General features: G+C 36.1%; 1 protein-coding gene across 2 annotated transcripts in view; it reads left to right on the plus strand.

Annotated features, from left to right (window-relative positions):
- The first annotated feature begins 6 nt into the window (after positions 1-6).
- The window catches only part of HNRNPD (heterogeneous nuclear ribonucleoprotein D (AU-rich element RNA binding protein 1, 37kDa)), an 18368-nt gene continuing 3374 nt past the window's right edge, over positions 7-15000 (plus strand). Inside the window, exons 1-5 of one of the 2 annotated variants that reach the window (XM_006885279.1) lie at positions 7-115; positions 1812-1868; positions 12083-12251; positions 13479-13640; positions 14590-14721. In XM_006885279.1, coding sequence (XP_006885341.1) covers positions 12087-12251; positions 13479-13640; positions 14590-14721 — 459 coding nt within the window. In that variant the 5' untranslated portion in view covers positions 7-115; positions 1812-1868; positions 12083-12086. The remainder of the gene's footprint in view (positions 116-1811; positions 1869-12082; positions 12252-13478; positions 13641-14589; positions 14722-15000) is intronic. The other variant, XM_006885280.1, reaches the window with a different exon arrangement.

Raw genomic sequence — 15000 nt, forward strand, 5'->3', positions numbered from 1 at the left:
CGGCGGCGGCGGGAAGCGGGACCGGGGGCGGCACCGCAGCCGGAGGCACCGAAGGAGGCAGCGCGGAGTCGGAGGGAGCGAAGATCGACGCCAGTAAGAATGAGGAGGATGAAGGGTGAGTAAAGGGCGGCCCGGGATAGTCAGGCCCAACTAAATTCCCCGCCTGGTCCGTCCTCCGCCATTAGGCCTTGTTCCCGCTCCCCCCCGCCCGCGCCCCAGGCCCTGATCCCGGCTCCGTGCACTAACCCCTCCGCGGTGTAGGGCTCCCCGGGCCTCCGGGCCCCTCTCCCCGTGGCTGCCGCTTCCCCTCCCCCAGCACACACGTTTCCACCTTTAGCCGTCACCATGCTGCTGCCGGCCCGCCCTCCTTCCCTCCCGCGTCGTGGGTCTCCTCCCACTGCTTTAGCCGCCAGGATTTTTTTTTCTTTCCCGCCTGTCGAGGGGGACACCCCCGCCCCCGGTTTTCGCGTTGTGTTCTCCCTGTTTTGGAAAGTCCAGCCGCCCGGACGCCTGTCTGCCGTCTTGCTCGGGATGTTGAGCGCGCTCGTCCGTCCCTCCCGAGGCGGTGCAGCCCTTTAGTCCAGGTCCCCTCCGGCCCGGGTGGGATTCGGGGGTTTTGGCCCCGACGGTGCCCTCCTGTCTGCACTCTCCCGCGGGCGGGCCCGCCTGTTGGGCGCCGGGCGGCCTTGGCTCCGCTGTCGGCCCCAAGTTCAGGTCGGCGGGGCCTGTACTCGCCGGGCGCCGACCCCGCCGCACCGCGGCCCCTGTTCGCGCCCTCGCCTGTCAGGCGTCCCCACCTGCTTACGCGCAGCGCACGACTTTTTCCCAATCATTGTTGCTTGGGGTGTTTTGAGTTTTTATTAAAAGCACAAAACTCGCCCCCTCTCCCCCCTTTTAACCCCTCAGTGACCAGGATCCATTTTGGTCTCTCTTGATTTCTCCTTCCCGCTCTCTAATCCGATGTAAAAAAAAAAAAAGGGAGGCCCGCCCGCTCTCTTTGATAAGATGAAGAAATGAACGTCAAGCACTGTATCGTGCTAAGGTGTACATGGTTATTTTGTTTTAAAGTACTAATTTGCTTTCTGCAGTTGGAGTAACATTTGTAGTACTTTGAAAAGCTGCATTGAAGACGTTCAAATGCGGCATTTGGGAGCGGGAGTATAATCCAGGAGTTAGCTGGAGGGACTAAATCGGGGTTCTTGGTTGAGTTTTCTTTCTATTCCCGTTACTGATTGCTAATCGTAGGTTAAAGCTTCTATTCCTTTTTGTGATGAGAGCACTAACCCCAATCCCCATTATAACCAGAAATATTTTGGTGGAGGTAAAAGCATTTAAAACGCTGCTTTGATCCTGCATTAGAAAATACCTTCCTTGGGGAAGAACAGAAGATTTGGAGGAGGGAGGGAGAAGCATTTTGGAAATAGTTAATCCCAAACAGGTCTTGTCAGACTATATTGTTGGTTTTTGGGGGGAGTGGAGGTGGGAGGGAAAACTAGCTTTCTGTAGTTAAACAGAACTGATCTTGAGTTATTTGTTTTTATAAACCAATGTTTTATACGTCTAGAAACTTAAACCTTTAACGGTTTTGTTTTCTGAATTTTGTTCTTTGGTCTCATGCACCAAAGTATCTGTATACTGTTGTATACTATTGAGCAGACTTTCAATGAGTTTTCAAATCACAAAGCAATTCCTTTTGTAGTTATCTACTGTTGAACTGAAGTGTAAATGAATTAAAAGTTTTTAACCCTAGCAATGTCAAAAACTAAAACTAGAATTTTGATTGGTTGCTGTACCGGTTGTTAATTCCCTAGCCATTCAAACTCCTCCCCACGACACACTGAAGCAGCGACGGCACAGCGGGAAGAATGGTAAAACTTTTAAATTTTATTTCTGTATTTTAAAGGTTTCAATAGCCATAACATGCAAAGGCTTTGTATTAGTTGCCCATTGATCCCCAGGAAATTGTAGATGGTAGTACAGTAGGATATTTTGTACCTGGGATATAAAATGTTTTAGGCAAAGTGTGTAATCATTGGGCAAGATTGATGCCATTATATGATTTTCAGTCTGTGGTAATGCATGTATTTTGGGTTTGGCCAATTTAAGCTAAACAGAATTAGTAATGATATTTTCTATTTGGGTAAGAGTATAATTTTAATATTGACTTTTTTGTTAAAATGGAAAATGTTGGATTATTAATTTTAATGTTAAAAGTTTGATGTGACATGTTTAAAGTGTCTTGCATGTTATGCCCAAATATTCTGTACATATTGGAACTAAAACAGTTTTAAAATGGTGCTGTATTGTGAAAAATTGTTTTTATTGCCAACCATATTTGTGAAAGCAAAACCCAACGTAGTAGAGAATTACATACAAGCCATTCAGAGGAAGGCTGGTGTGGCTTTCCACTACAGCCCTTTAGATTTTTTTATTTTTGTTGTGATATGGCTGGAATGTTAGTTGTAATTCGTTGACATATATTCACAATTGCATGACTTCTCTTTGGACAAGGCTAGTAGGTTGAGTGTTGTTCTTTTTGTCCCACCCTTTCCCTCCCCTAAATGTCAATCTTTCCACCTTTAGGAGCATATTTGAGTTTTCCAGGGGTTTGTATCCACCAGCTCTGGAGTTTGGAGGGCCACAGGTGAATAAGTAATTTGCAGATAGTTGATTTATTCTTAAATTTTATTCTATTTTAAAGTGCCAAGTCAGAATAAATTTTATTTTCACACACAGTTTACTTAACTACTATATTCTTATTTACTGAAACCTGCCCACTTTTTTTCTTGGAAATAAAAGAGCAGGAAGAGTGAAAAAAAGGGAAAAACAAAATGGATTGGTGGGAGGGGATGGGACAGGTCAGTTTGACAGAATAAAAAAGTTGATTAATTTCCTCTGCTAACTAATGGGCACTGTGGTAATTAAATTTCACTGGTTAGGAGTGGTGAACTAAATGAGAGCTATTAGTATAGTTGAAAGACTTGTTTTCCATTGGATGTTTAATATTAAAATCTTAATTCCTGTAATTTGAATTTGCCATAAACTTAGGTTTGAAGGTCATTGTTTTTTTATACTACTTGCTCTGCAGATAACTGTAATTTTACTTTTATTTGAAGTCTAAAGGAAACCTTATGGCATAGTGAATTGCTTATTACACTGCTAACTGAAAGGTGGTTCGTTCAAATCCACCAGGTACTCCATGGGAGAAGGATGGGTGGTTCACCTCCGTTAATAGATTTTCAGTGTTAGAAACCTAATGGAAGGTGGCTATGAGTTGGAATCGACTGGAGGGCAGTGGGTTTGGCTTTTTTAGAAAAGAAAATGAAAAATTAAATAATAGTTAACATAATAGATTGTGATCAGTTGTCATCCACAGAAAGTAGTTTTTATTGAGTGAGATTCATTTGGAGTTAACGTTTTACCCTCAAGTAATGTCATCTTCTTTTGCAAGGTCTTTTACTAGTTGCTGACTAGTCATATCTTGTCTCCCTGTGATCTTAAAGTCTGTGTTCCTATGTATCACCTTATTAACTTGCTGCCTCCCACTTCGAAGAGTATTGGGCAATACAGTTTAATAATACAGTCTTTAATAATGAGGACATAGCTAATTGTTAAGTAAAATAATTTAAATCTTAATTTTGTTAACACATATTATATGCATTTTATTGCTGCCGACCCAAAGACTTGAAGTTCATATCCACTACCTGCTCTGGAGAGTGATAGGTAGTCTTTTCTGGATGATTTACTGCCTCAAAAAACCTGCTAGAGGATCCACTAGGAGCTGGTTCTGACTCAATGCTACATAACCAAAAATGGAAAAACACTTAAAATTCTAACCTAAAATCTTTCAAGAATCCATTTCTTGTATTTATGGCCCTCCTCCTTTTCTGACAATTAAAAAAAAAAAAAGACAAGACCAAAAAACTGCCAACCCAGAACTATTTTTTAAGAAGGCAAGCTTTATTATTCTTTAGTAGTAGGTAATGTATTGTTATATATCTTTGTTTTTAAAACTGTAACATCCCCATAAGCAGTTGCCTGTTGCTTTATAATGCAAAGATGGGTGCTAAGTGTATACAGTGTCGCTGTTCTTAGGCATTAGGTATTTTAGAATTATGTGACTGGCAAAATGATACAAGAGATTTTAAAATCAGTGGAGAACTACAATGTTTTATTAGGGTTTTAGATGGTTTTATATTGATGTAACTGTATTGAGCAGAAAAGAAAATGGTCCCATCTGATTAGATGGAGTACAACTCCATATAGAGTAAAATACTGTTACTCTGTATAACAGTTTATGAAGCAATCCAAACATTGAGTTCTAAATGTAATTACTTTTAGGGTACTCTTCTGCCAAATTTTATGACCTTTTGATTCAGTGAAGTTGGATTTACTGTGAACAATGCAGTTTGAAACCATAAGGAAGAGTCACTTTTACATTCTTTTGAACTTTTGACAAGTTGCTAGTGTAAAACTAACAGAAATTACTGTCCCTAACCCGAACATGAAAGGAATTTGAATGTCAAATTTCTAGCTTTCTTGAAAGATTAAAATAAAAGAATCAACTGACCTTTTAGATTTGGAATTGGAGAATGTTACTGAAGGTTTGATTGTGTGTAGTTTTGTGTTGGGTTTTTTATGTAAGTGTCATTTTTAGTATATATTCCTTAAACATTGCCTTAAATCTAGGTCTTTTCTTTCACATCATGTGGTCTCTTTTGCCTGCTTGTTTTTAAAATTTGCTTCGATGTTCTTCCATTTTTAGGCCACACCTCAGTATTTTGAGTCTACCATGATGACCAGTATGAGGTTTAGTTTTAGCCTGCAATTCATGGCAACAAGCAATAGTTGGAAAAATTTTTAAAGGAACAGAATAACTTCCAGTTCATCTGGACTTTGTAGCTCAAGTCTGCATATTCACAAATGAGATAAAATAAGTTGTGCTGCTTCCTAGTTTGGCTTGACTTTAGTTCTGCTTCAACATGTTCATAGCCAGGCCACTGAACTGAATCTGGAAGCTTTGAGATCTGTTTCTTTGCCTCACTTTGAACAACAGTGTAGAACATATTCCTTAGTTTACTGATCTGTGTTGGACATAATGCTTATTTTGGAAGGTTCACAACATGTATACCCTGCCTTGAATGTATTTAACTAGTGTTAGTTGATAATCCTGTGGCGTATAGGTAAGCATTTTTCAGTCTCTGGAGTATTGTGTTGAACATGGAAGGAGAGACATTTAATAATATCAGGAGCTGGTTGAGAGTCTATTAGTGGCAGTACTTGGTCAGTAATAAAGGTGATTATTTGAAATACTGAGGCATACACTGAAATCTTAGATGTCAAGTTAAATCAATTAAAAGCTCAAATATTCCATCTTTTTCTTCTGAAAAAGTTGATATCAGAAGTTTTATTTAAGCAACCAACAGATAATGGCATGGAAGAAATTGTTTCCCTTGTAGTATTTGAAAGTGGTGTGATTTTTAAAGATTATGAGAGCTAAAAGTTCATTGCAGAAAATAAAAATGTTCTAATTCTAAGGTTGATATCTATATGGTAATTTCAGTTAACCATATCCTTTACCTCTAGTAAACTCTGTTTCTTAACTTACACATCAGTGGAGTTTACTTAATTGAGAATTGATTTTAAAAGTAAAAATGAAAGTTGCTTTTGCTGCTTGTATGAAATGTTATAAGGGAAATCCTGGGCTAAGCATTTTGACAACTGTTGTGTTTGATGTTTTCAACTTTAGGCTCATTTTAAAATGTTAGGTAATGAAATTTAATATACTATAGGAATTAATTTGTTTGGAAATATTTTATCCACTATATCTTTGCTTTGAATAAAAAGGAGTTTCTTTTCATAGTACTTTAAATTAACATCCAAAAAGCACTGGTTGTTGATTGCCTTTGAGTTGAGCATGACTCATAATGACCCTATGAACAAAAGGCCTAAAGCCCCTCTACAACCATCTACATTTTTCAAAATTCATAGTTTCCAGAGGCATGTTGTTTAGGAAGTGGATGCCATACTACACTGTAGATTTTATTTCTAAAGTACTTTTTGAAATTTTTATTTATATACCAGATTAAATACTTTTGTTATGCTAAAAATTGTCAGTGTTTTAATTTTATGACTAATTTTTAAATTAACACAAATTTTAAAATTGCTATTCTCGTGTGTTGTGCATGATTAAATGTTCATCTACTAGTGTGAACCTTCTCAGGGATCTCAGAAGACATGCACGGTGACTTAACTTCTGAATACCCTATGGGACAGTTCTACCCTGCACTCAGGAGTGTCTGGCTATCCACTTGCTCCACAGTAACTGACAGCAACAGCCTTGTGAATTTACATGGTTGCAAACTAATTGCAATTGACAGCCTGGCAATTTGCTTGAAAGCCTTATGGCCTAGTTCTCTGCACACATAGCCTCCATGAATTGGAATCCACTTGGGCTCTCATAGTTAATAGCAACCATGTGAAGTACAAAGCAAGTGACCCTCATTTCTTGTAGGTAACTAGTGATTTAAATTGTTTTTAAAAAAGATGTTAAATTTTTATGGGGAAAATACTAATTTCTTATATTGGTGATATAGCATCGTTAACATTTGTTTTTCAAAAGAATAACTATAACCGTAAAAGACAAAAAATTATACAAATCTATTGTGTGACATTTTAAAAAAGTGGCAGTGATGGGTTATATACTGGAAATGTATTTATTTGTTTATCATTCAATTGCAGTTTTAGCCTGCCAGAGCTTGTAAAGACTGTAAAGATAAAGAGTTGTAGGAAGTGTTTCAGAGTTAGAGAATATTTAAAACTTTTGTTTGTTTTTTTCTGTTCCAGAATTGGGAGAAAGTGCAATAGTTTATCATTGTACCTTGAATAAGGTGCTTAAAATCTTCTGTTTCCACAGTATAGGCTTGTTAGGGAAAGGAGCTTTAAATACATTTGTTGTCGATTTTGAAACATCTGACTTCAGATAGTTCATAGAATATATTTTTTGGGTAAAAAACACAACTTTTAAATCAGATGATTTACCACCAACCATCACTGGACCATATGTATTGTGTTTGTTTTCAAATTATTGTTTACTATAATTACTTGAATTTATGTCAAGTACACATGAGTTACAGGTGAGTCTTCAGGATGATTTTGGTGCTCTTGTTTTATTGGAATGTCCTGAGCAGCCCAATTTCCTGTCTATATAATGGAATATTTTAAAATTCTTTGTTTTTAAGTCTTTGGCATTGAAAAAATGTTAGGATTCATTTCTATCCATCTCATGCTGGCCTTTCCCTCTTAATGTTGTATGTCTACAGTTCATCCATGCAGTCCATTATTTTATTTAAGAAACAAACAAAAAAGTGGTTATGATTAAATTTTGCTTTACCTGTGCTGTAATTAAAACATCACACTGCTAAACAAAAAGACCAGTTTCCTGGGAGACTCAGTAACCCTGTGGGACAGTGTTACTCACTATGTGTTGTGATAAACTCAATGGCATTGAGTTTTGTTTTGTTTTGGGAATTGCCCTTTCTGATTTATGACATATTTTCATGGGCACTTAAGATGTGTCAGCCTCTGTTCTATACCCTGTAATCTTCGGTATAGATACCCGAGGGTAGGCTCTTGCTTCTCAGATGGAGATAGTTTGGTTTATTTGTTAAACTTATTTTTCTTAAAGATGATGAAACTAACATCCTGCGAAGCATTTGAGATGCCTGAATAATAATATTGCACCTCATCTGTGCTGGATCAATAACTTTATACTTGCTATTCAGTGGCATAGTTTTGTAATATCTATGTCTGAAAATAGAGTTTTACAGTAGGTGTTCATAAGCCCTACATGTTGGAGGATTGTTGGTTGATGATTAGGAGTCAAATGCACAGTATTAGGGACTTTTAAAGTTTTGTGTTTGTTGGAAATTACACTTCTGTGTAAAAGTAGCAACAACTATAAATAAACATTAATAAATAGCTCTACTTATTAATTTCAGTCTTTATATTCAGTTGATGCTGTTTTATGACATCTTATCATTTGAAGGTTAGCTTGTTAGAATGCTGATGTTCTAGAGAGATTAAAAGAAATTCCCATTTGCCCAGAATTCAGGTAATCACAGACTTTGTACAAGTACTTTTTGGTATTCCTGCTAGATATAGATGGAGTGGATTAAATACATTGTTTTATAAAGATGGAATGGATTTGATAGTTTGTCCACTGTTGAATTAGTTAAATTTTCCTTACCACAAGAAAAGGGGAAAAAAGCCAAATGGCTTTGGGCTGCCAAAAATGTTAATTTATTCTAAAACAAAAGCCAATTTAATGTTCTTGCTTAGAGACTTACTGAAGTTTGAAAAAAAAGAGTAACATTTGCCTAGAAGCAAGATGAGAAGAAAGAAAAAGACAGGGAAACTGGATGATTTAAACTGGAATTTGGTGAAGAAATGGGCAAAATGTTGATACGGTGCAAGTATTATAACCATTGTCATGGAAAAATTTACATTTTAGAAAACTAATTAGCTATGTAGTCTTTCACCTAAAGCATGATAAAATGGTAACAAAAGCAAAATAAAAGCTTAGTACCATGCAAAATAAACTGGGAGGGTATTTTAGAAAAGCTGGTGATGAATAATTTGGCAAAAATGAATTGCGTTAATATATATAGCCTCTAATTTTAGACGGATCCTCACAACTCTCATCTTTGATCATAGTGTTGAGCGTTTCAAACCTATTCTTCAGATTATTTTTAAGTTCACGTGGGATAGACTTGGGATCATATTTTTTGGTTTTCAAGGACTTGTTGAACAATCAGTATATTTGGTACCAGCAGTCAGGAGATCAGGAGACATACTGCACTGAGAAATTCTGCAGCCAAAGATCTCTCCAAACTACCAAAGGATTAATGCTGTCAGTTTGAGGTGTACCTGATTGAGATTGTAGTCTTTTCAGTCATTTGCTCTACATCTGAGAGCAGGGCAAAGAATAAGGATGACAGAAGAATTGATACCTCTGAACTGTGGTAATGAAGAGTACTAAATATCCCATCGATTGCCAAAAGAATGAATATGTTTTGGAGAAGATGCAGTCAGAGTGCACCTTGGAGGCAAAGATGATAAGTCTTCATCATCTCACATACTTTGGGGGGTATTGCCATGAGAGACTTATCACTTGGAGAGGGATGAGATCATACTTAGAAAGGTGGAGGGGTGGCAGAAGAGAGGAGGACCTTCAGCCAGATGGATTGACACACTGACTGTAAAGAGTTCAAGTATGTCAATGATTGTGAGGATAGCACAGGATAGAAGAAGTTGCAGACCTGTTCATACCGTCACCATGAGTTGCACTTGTTTTGGCTACCACCACCAATGGCACCAATTTTAGAAGCTCCTGAGGATGTTCTGTAGTAGCATAACAGCATTGATGAGTAGCTAGCAATTATTACTGTGTTTGGTTAAGAGGGCGAAAGTTTTACTGCCAGTGGTTGATGGGACTGCAAAGCAGGCTTTAAGGCAGTACTTTAAGGTAGCACTTCTATCTCTGAAGAATTCCCGGATCAATCTCTAAAGATGCTGAATAGCAAATATCTTGTGATATATTTTACTAATCTCTGGAGAAATAATAACCATTGTATGGAGTTTGTATATATGTATGTTGTTGACCCGTTTATATACATATATATATCTTAAGCTCTTTAACCCAAAAGTAGGTATATGTAGATAATAATATAGTATAATATAGACTATATTGGAGGCATTTTTTTAAAAGAGCATTTTATGGAGCCCCTGATTAATTAGTGTGCTTAACTAGTTAAGAAAGCCGACTTTCTGTGCTGTGAAAGGGGAACGTCAACGGTACTTTGAGTACTGAGTTAACACTGCTCAATCAAAGGCTAGGTGTTTCCCGGCCATTCTAATCCACCAGAAATTGTCAGGAAAAAAAAAACAAAACAGAGCAGGCTTCTCCTTCCATTATGATTTACAGCTGTGAGACCGAATTAACTAGGCATCAGTGAGTGATGCTTGGAAAAAATACTTGAGGCCTGCAAATAATTAAGTATGCCTCATTCTTGGTTTATTATTTAAAATTCAGTTGTAATTTTAAATTAAGGTCATTTTCCTGATATAAACATGATCTTGGTGAAATAAAAATCAAACTATTCTGTCTCAGAAGCAGATGAGCCACAATATCTTTACAACTTAGAGCTCTTCAAAATAAGGCTTTTGTTGATACAATTAGTTTACACTGAGTTTTAAACTCTGCTCAATTAATGAAGGAAAATTTCTGTAGTAATCATAGATGTACTAACAAAAAATGTTTAGCTTAATTGAACTAAGTTTCTGGTTTAGAGCTTGCCCTGCATATCTGAACAAGAACCCGTTGCTTTATAGTAATTTTTATTTGTCTTTTTTTTTTTTCTTTGTCTTTTTTAAAAAAAAGATAATACGGTTGAGCCCTCCACCTTTATTTAAAGGGTAATATTTGTAATGATCTTTTCATCTGTGAAGGAAGTTCAATGTATCTTAAAACATGCCACAATAAGAATTGGCTATTAAAAGGTGAATGTGTATGAAAGAAAAAGTATACTGAGAAATACCCCAACTATTTTTCCATGGATTTGGCTATAGATGATTGTTTAGAATAGCCTATAGAGCACCTGTAGATGCCTGTTAATGCTCATTTGATTGTACACTATAAGAAGGATTCTAATTCTCTTTAAGCATACAAGTCTTATTTGAAGGATTCTTAAATAGTGTTTAAATGGAAGAGCTAACCTTTAAAAAACACCGTATACTTTGTTAGTAGATGTATAAACAAGCTTTTGGTGAAAGATAAGTAGCACCTTGGTAATCAGGTATCTTTGAAGAGAAAATAGCCCTAATTCAAAGGCCTCTTGTTGCAAGAATGAGTCTTTGTGGTAGTATCCTTAGAGCCCACAAGATGGAGTTGTTTCTGAATGAAAGGTCTGCTTTCATTTCTTTCTGAAACTGAAAATTAGTATCAAACTCCATCATCAGTTATGACCCACTTCGCAGTTAACAAAGTTAAGAAAACATAGAATAAACAGAAATTTTAATGTTACCTCTCACATAAAAAATTCCGAGTTTACCTTTTAAGAAAATCCCTTGTAAAGGGGTGGGAATTCAGTGTTAGTTTAGGGTTTATTGTTTGAGGTGGTTTTTTGGTTGGTGGTTCCCCCCCCTTTTTCTTGGGGGGGGTAACAGAAGGCAGGTTTTTTAAAAAAAGATCACGTTGATGCCAAATCTGAGTTCTACAGATTTTTGCTAATCGTTATGCTGAATAGTAATTTTAAAGATTTGTTTTGGAGTTTATGTCTTTTTTCTTAGTGGTTTCTACTTGCCTACTGATCATTTCTAGTATTTATAGAGAGTTAATGTTCTACTGCATACATATTCACAGAAGTTCTGCAGTGATATGTTGATTGAAATTATGTTCCAGTGAATTGCCTACTAGTTACTTACCAATTAATTTTTCCTAAATTGTTGATATATTTTGTTTTCATTAAAGTCTTTTAAAACCCACTGCCATTGAGTAGATTCTGGCTCTTAGTACACTCCAAAAAGTTGTTTCACAGCTTGTGAGATTTTGAATTTCCCATTTTGTGTTCTACGAGTTTAGTTAATGAGAAAATTTTAAAATTGGAATAAGAGCTTCATCATAAACAATGCTGACTGTTGTGACTAATGCTTATTATACATAGCCTTTGGCTATGTCTAATGAAGATTTGTACAAGAAATCTGAAACTAAGATTGTATTTTTCAATCTCTGTTTAACGTAAAATTTAATGTTAGAGCTTAATGTCCACTGTTTACTTTCTGGACATGTATGTCTTTGCAGCATGTCGAAACAATATGTTGCTTGTTTACTATTGTAATTATGCTGAGAAACAGTCACAAGCAAGACCTTTTGGATAGAATTCCCTTGAAGTGAAGTTATATAAGAAAAATGACATAGTGCCTGATAAATTGGTGTAGTCTTAAAAAGGTTTATTATTGACTTGGTTAATATTTAAGGCAGCTTCTCTGTTTAGCATTTTAATACTGCTTTTTGTCTTTACAGGAAAATGTTCATAGGAGGCCTTAGCTGGGACACTACAAAGAAAGATCTGAAGGACTACTTCTCTAAATTTGGTGAAGTTGTAGACTGCACTCTGAAGTTAGATCCTATCACAGGGCGATCAAGGGGTTTTGGCTTTGTGCTTTTTAAAGAATCGGAGAGTGTAGATAAGGTAGTGTTTTATGTATTCTGATCAATTAGTAATATTTAAATAAGTAATGTAAAACCTTGGAAAACTGGGACTTGTCTAAGTTGAAAACCTTTCAGAGAAAGAAAATAACATTTTTCTCACTCAAGTGAATTTTTAAAATAGTGGCTAGATTGCACTCATAAAGGCAGAAAACTTGCAAGATCTGGAAAAAGAAGAGTTCCATCAAGTTTTAGCTCTTATAGGTTTCACTCTGTAAAATACTAAAATGTATGTAGCTTGATGACAGTTAAGTTTAGAGTCGAAAAGACAATTTTTGCTGTTGTTGTTGGGTATTCTTGCTCTAGTTTTTTAACTGAGTCAATTTCTAGAATTGTTTCCTGAATACATTCTGTGGCTGGGCTTTAGAAAACTTTTAAAGAAACCATTGAAGCTTAAAAAGGTTTCATTTAAATAGGTGTGCCGAGTCCACGAAAACATAGTTTTTGAAATTTGTAAGATAAGGAAGTTTGACAAAATCATCATTTTAGTCCTTGCTAAGAGGAAGTAGCAACCATATTTGTTACAACAGCCCATGGTTATCTAATAATGAGCCCTGGTGTCTCAGTGGTTAAACATAAACTTACTTACCTTACCTTCAAGGTTGGCAGCGCAAATTTTCCAGCTGTTCTTTTGGGGAAAGATGGGGCAGTCTACTTCTGTAAGGATTTACAGCCTTGGAAACCCTATAGGGCAGTTCTATTCTAGGCCTAGATGGCTGCTGTGAGATGTACTGGTTTGCCTGATTTTGTTTATCCTAGTGTTATTTAGTTATAGTTAATTTTTTAACCTTCTTCCTCATATCTTTGGCTTTAAATTTAGACATTACTTTGTATTATGTAGTCTCTGAGTAGTAGCAGTTAAGTGCTTGCTGCTGACTGAAAGGTTATTGCTTAAAATTCCCTCAGCACCTTGGAAGAAAATATTGGCACTTTTATATCAGAATGATCCTGACTGTTGGAAAAAACCTATGGAGTGCAGTTCTAGTCTGAAATCTGGGCTTGCCATGAGTTGAAATTGCCTCTGGCAACTGGTTTGGGTTTTGGATTTTACATACCACACTATGACACATGGCCATATGATATGGCACTTTACTCTGCAGCTAGTCAGCATATGCTTGGCATTAACTATATTTAACAAAAATTACTTATAAGTTTTCTTTGAATTTGAGATAAATATACTTAAAATGAAAAAAAACTTCAATTTCTTTAGGTCATGGATCAGAAAGAACATAAATTGAATGGGAAAGTGATTGACCCTAAAAGGGCCAAAGCAATGAAAACAAAAGAACCTGTTAAAAAAATTTTTGTTGGTGGCCTTTCTCCAGATACACCTGAAGAGAAAATAAGAGAGTACTTTGGTGGTTTTGGTGAGGTATGTGACAATGTTTTGACCAAGTTTATATAAAAATTAGTTTGAATATAATAAGTCACATTAAGTGGACTAAAACTAGGCTTTTTTGAATTTGCTTGTTGAACATTATAATAATTTGAATTTTTTTACATGGGGATAGTTTGAGTTTATTAGACCTTTGATATGATTACGCTTCTCATTTTCTGAATAACTGCTGTATGCATACTGGATACATAAAGTGGTAGGTAGTTTTTTCTTAAGAAACTTACTAGATTAATAGGAGAATTAAGAGTGTCCTAGACAAAATTAGGTTACCCAGATAAAAAAGTTAACTTTTATTGAGTATAGGAAAGGAAAAGAATTTTAATAGCGGTAAGTTTTTAAGGTTAATTATAGATTAGTGAAATATTGGTAGTTTGCTTTTAGAAATCTAAAAGGAAATAACCGATGACCTCGGGCCTCACATGTGCCTACACTGTTGTTTTTTTTACTTTAGTTAAACTGCTTGTTTTCTTGTTAGTATTTAAGAATTATTTCCCAAAAAGCTTCTGGATAGCTGTATTTTCTTAAACAGTTTACAAGAGTAAGCAATGCCAGAGCTGTCTTATTTGAACATCTCTCCAATTTGCAAAAGGGTCTCACTGCTACATATTTTCTATCAAATGCAATCACATTTATTCTGATTTTCTTAAAATTGACTGTTTTCTCTCTTTTGTTCTTGGGTAATTTGAGTTTGACCATGAATTTAAAAATTTCAGTCATCTTCACATATATATAAGTTGAGTGGTGGTACTTGTTTTTTGAATGTGGTGAACATTGTAATTTTAAGACTTCCTTAAAAAGAAAAGATACACCAAAATAGGGCTTAAGGATTAAGTGCATGTTTTCCTCTTGTTTATTTTGTCTCCTTCTCTTCTCTTTATGTCTGTAAAGTGCTACCTATGATATTAAAGCTGCTTTTTTATATCAGGTGGAATCTATAGAGCTCCCCATGGACAACAAGACCAATAAGAGGCGTGGATTCTGCTTCATTACCTTTAAGGAAGAGGAACCAGTGAAGAAGATAATGGAAAAGAAATACCATAATGTTGGTCTTAGTAAAGTAAGTTAAATACTCATTTACTTGTTGAGAAAACTATCTCTTAAGAGTGTTACATCATTTTAGTTTTTTGTAGACATCCATTCAGAATTCATTCAGGTACTTGGAAGAGAAAGTATGTAAGTGTGTGTGCCTGTACTTTAAAACTATTTATGAAATTCTGTAATCAGCTTACTTCCATTCTATTGGGGAGCAGGAGAGAAATGCTTACTTTTAAATCAATTTTTTTGTATAGGTTTTCAAAACTTGAGGATCTGACAATTAAAATGAACACGTGCGTAG

Source organism: Elephantulus edwardii, unplaced genomic scaffold (assembly GCF_000299155.1).
Source record: "Elephantulus edwardii isolate Elephantulus edwardi_28Jun2011 unplaced genomic scaffold, EleEdw1.0 scaffold00042, whole genome shotgun sequence".
Taxonomy (NCBI): domain Eukaryota; kingdom Metazoa; phylum Chordata; class Mammalia; order Macroscelidea; family Macroscelididae; genus Elephantulus; species Elephantulus edwardii.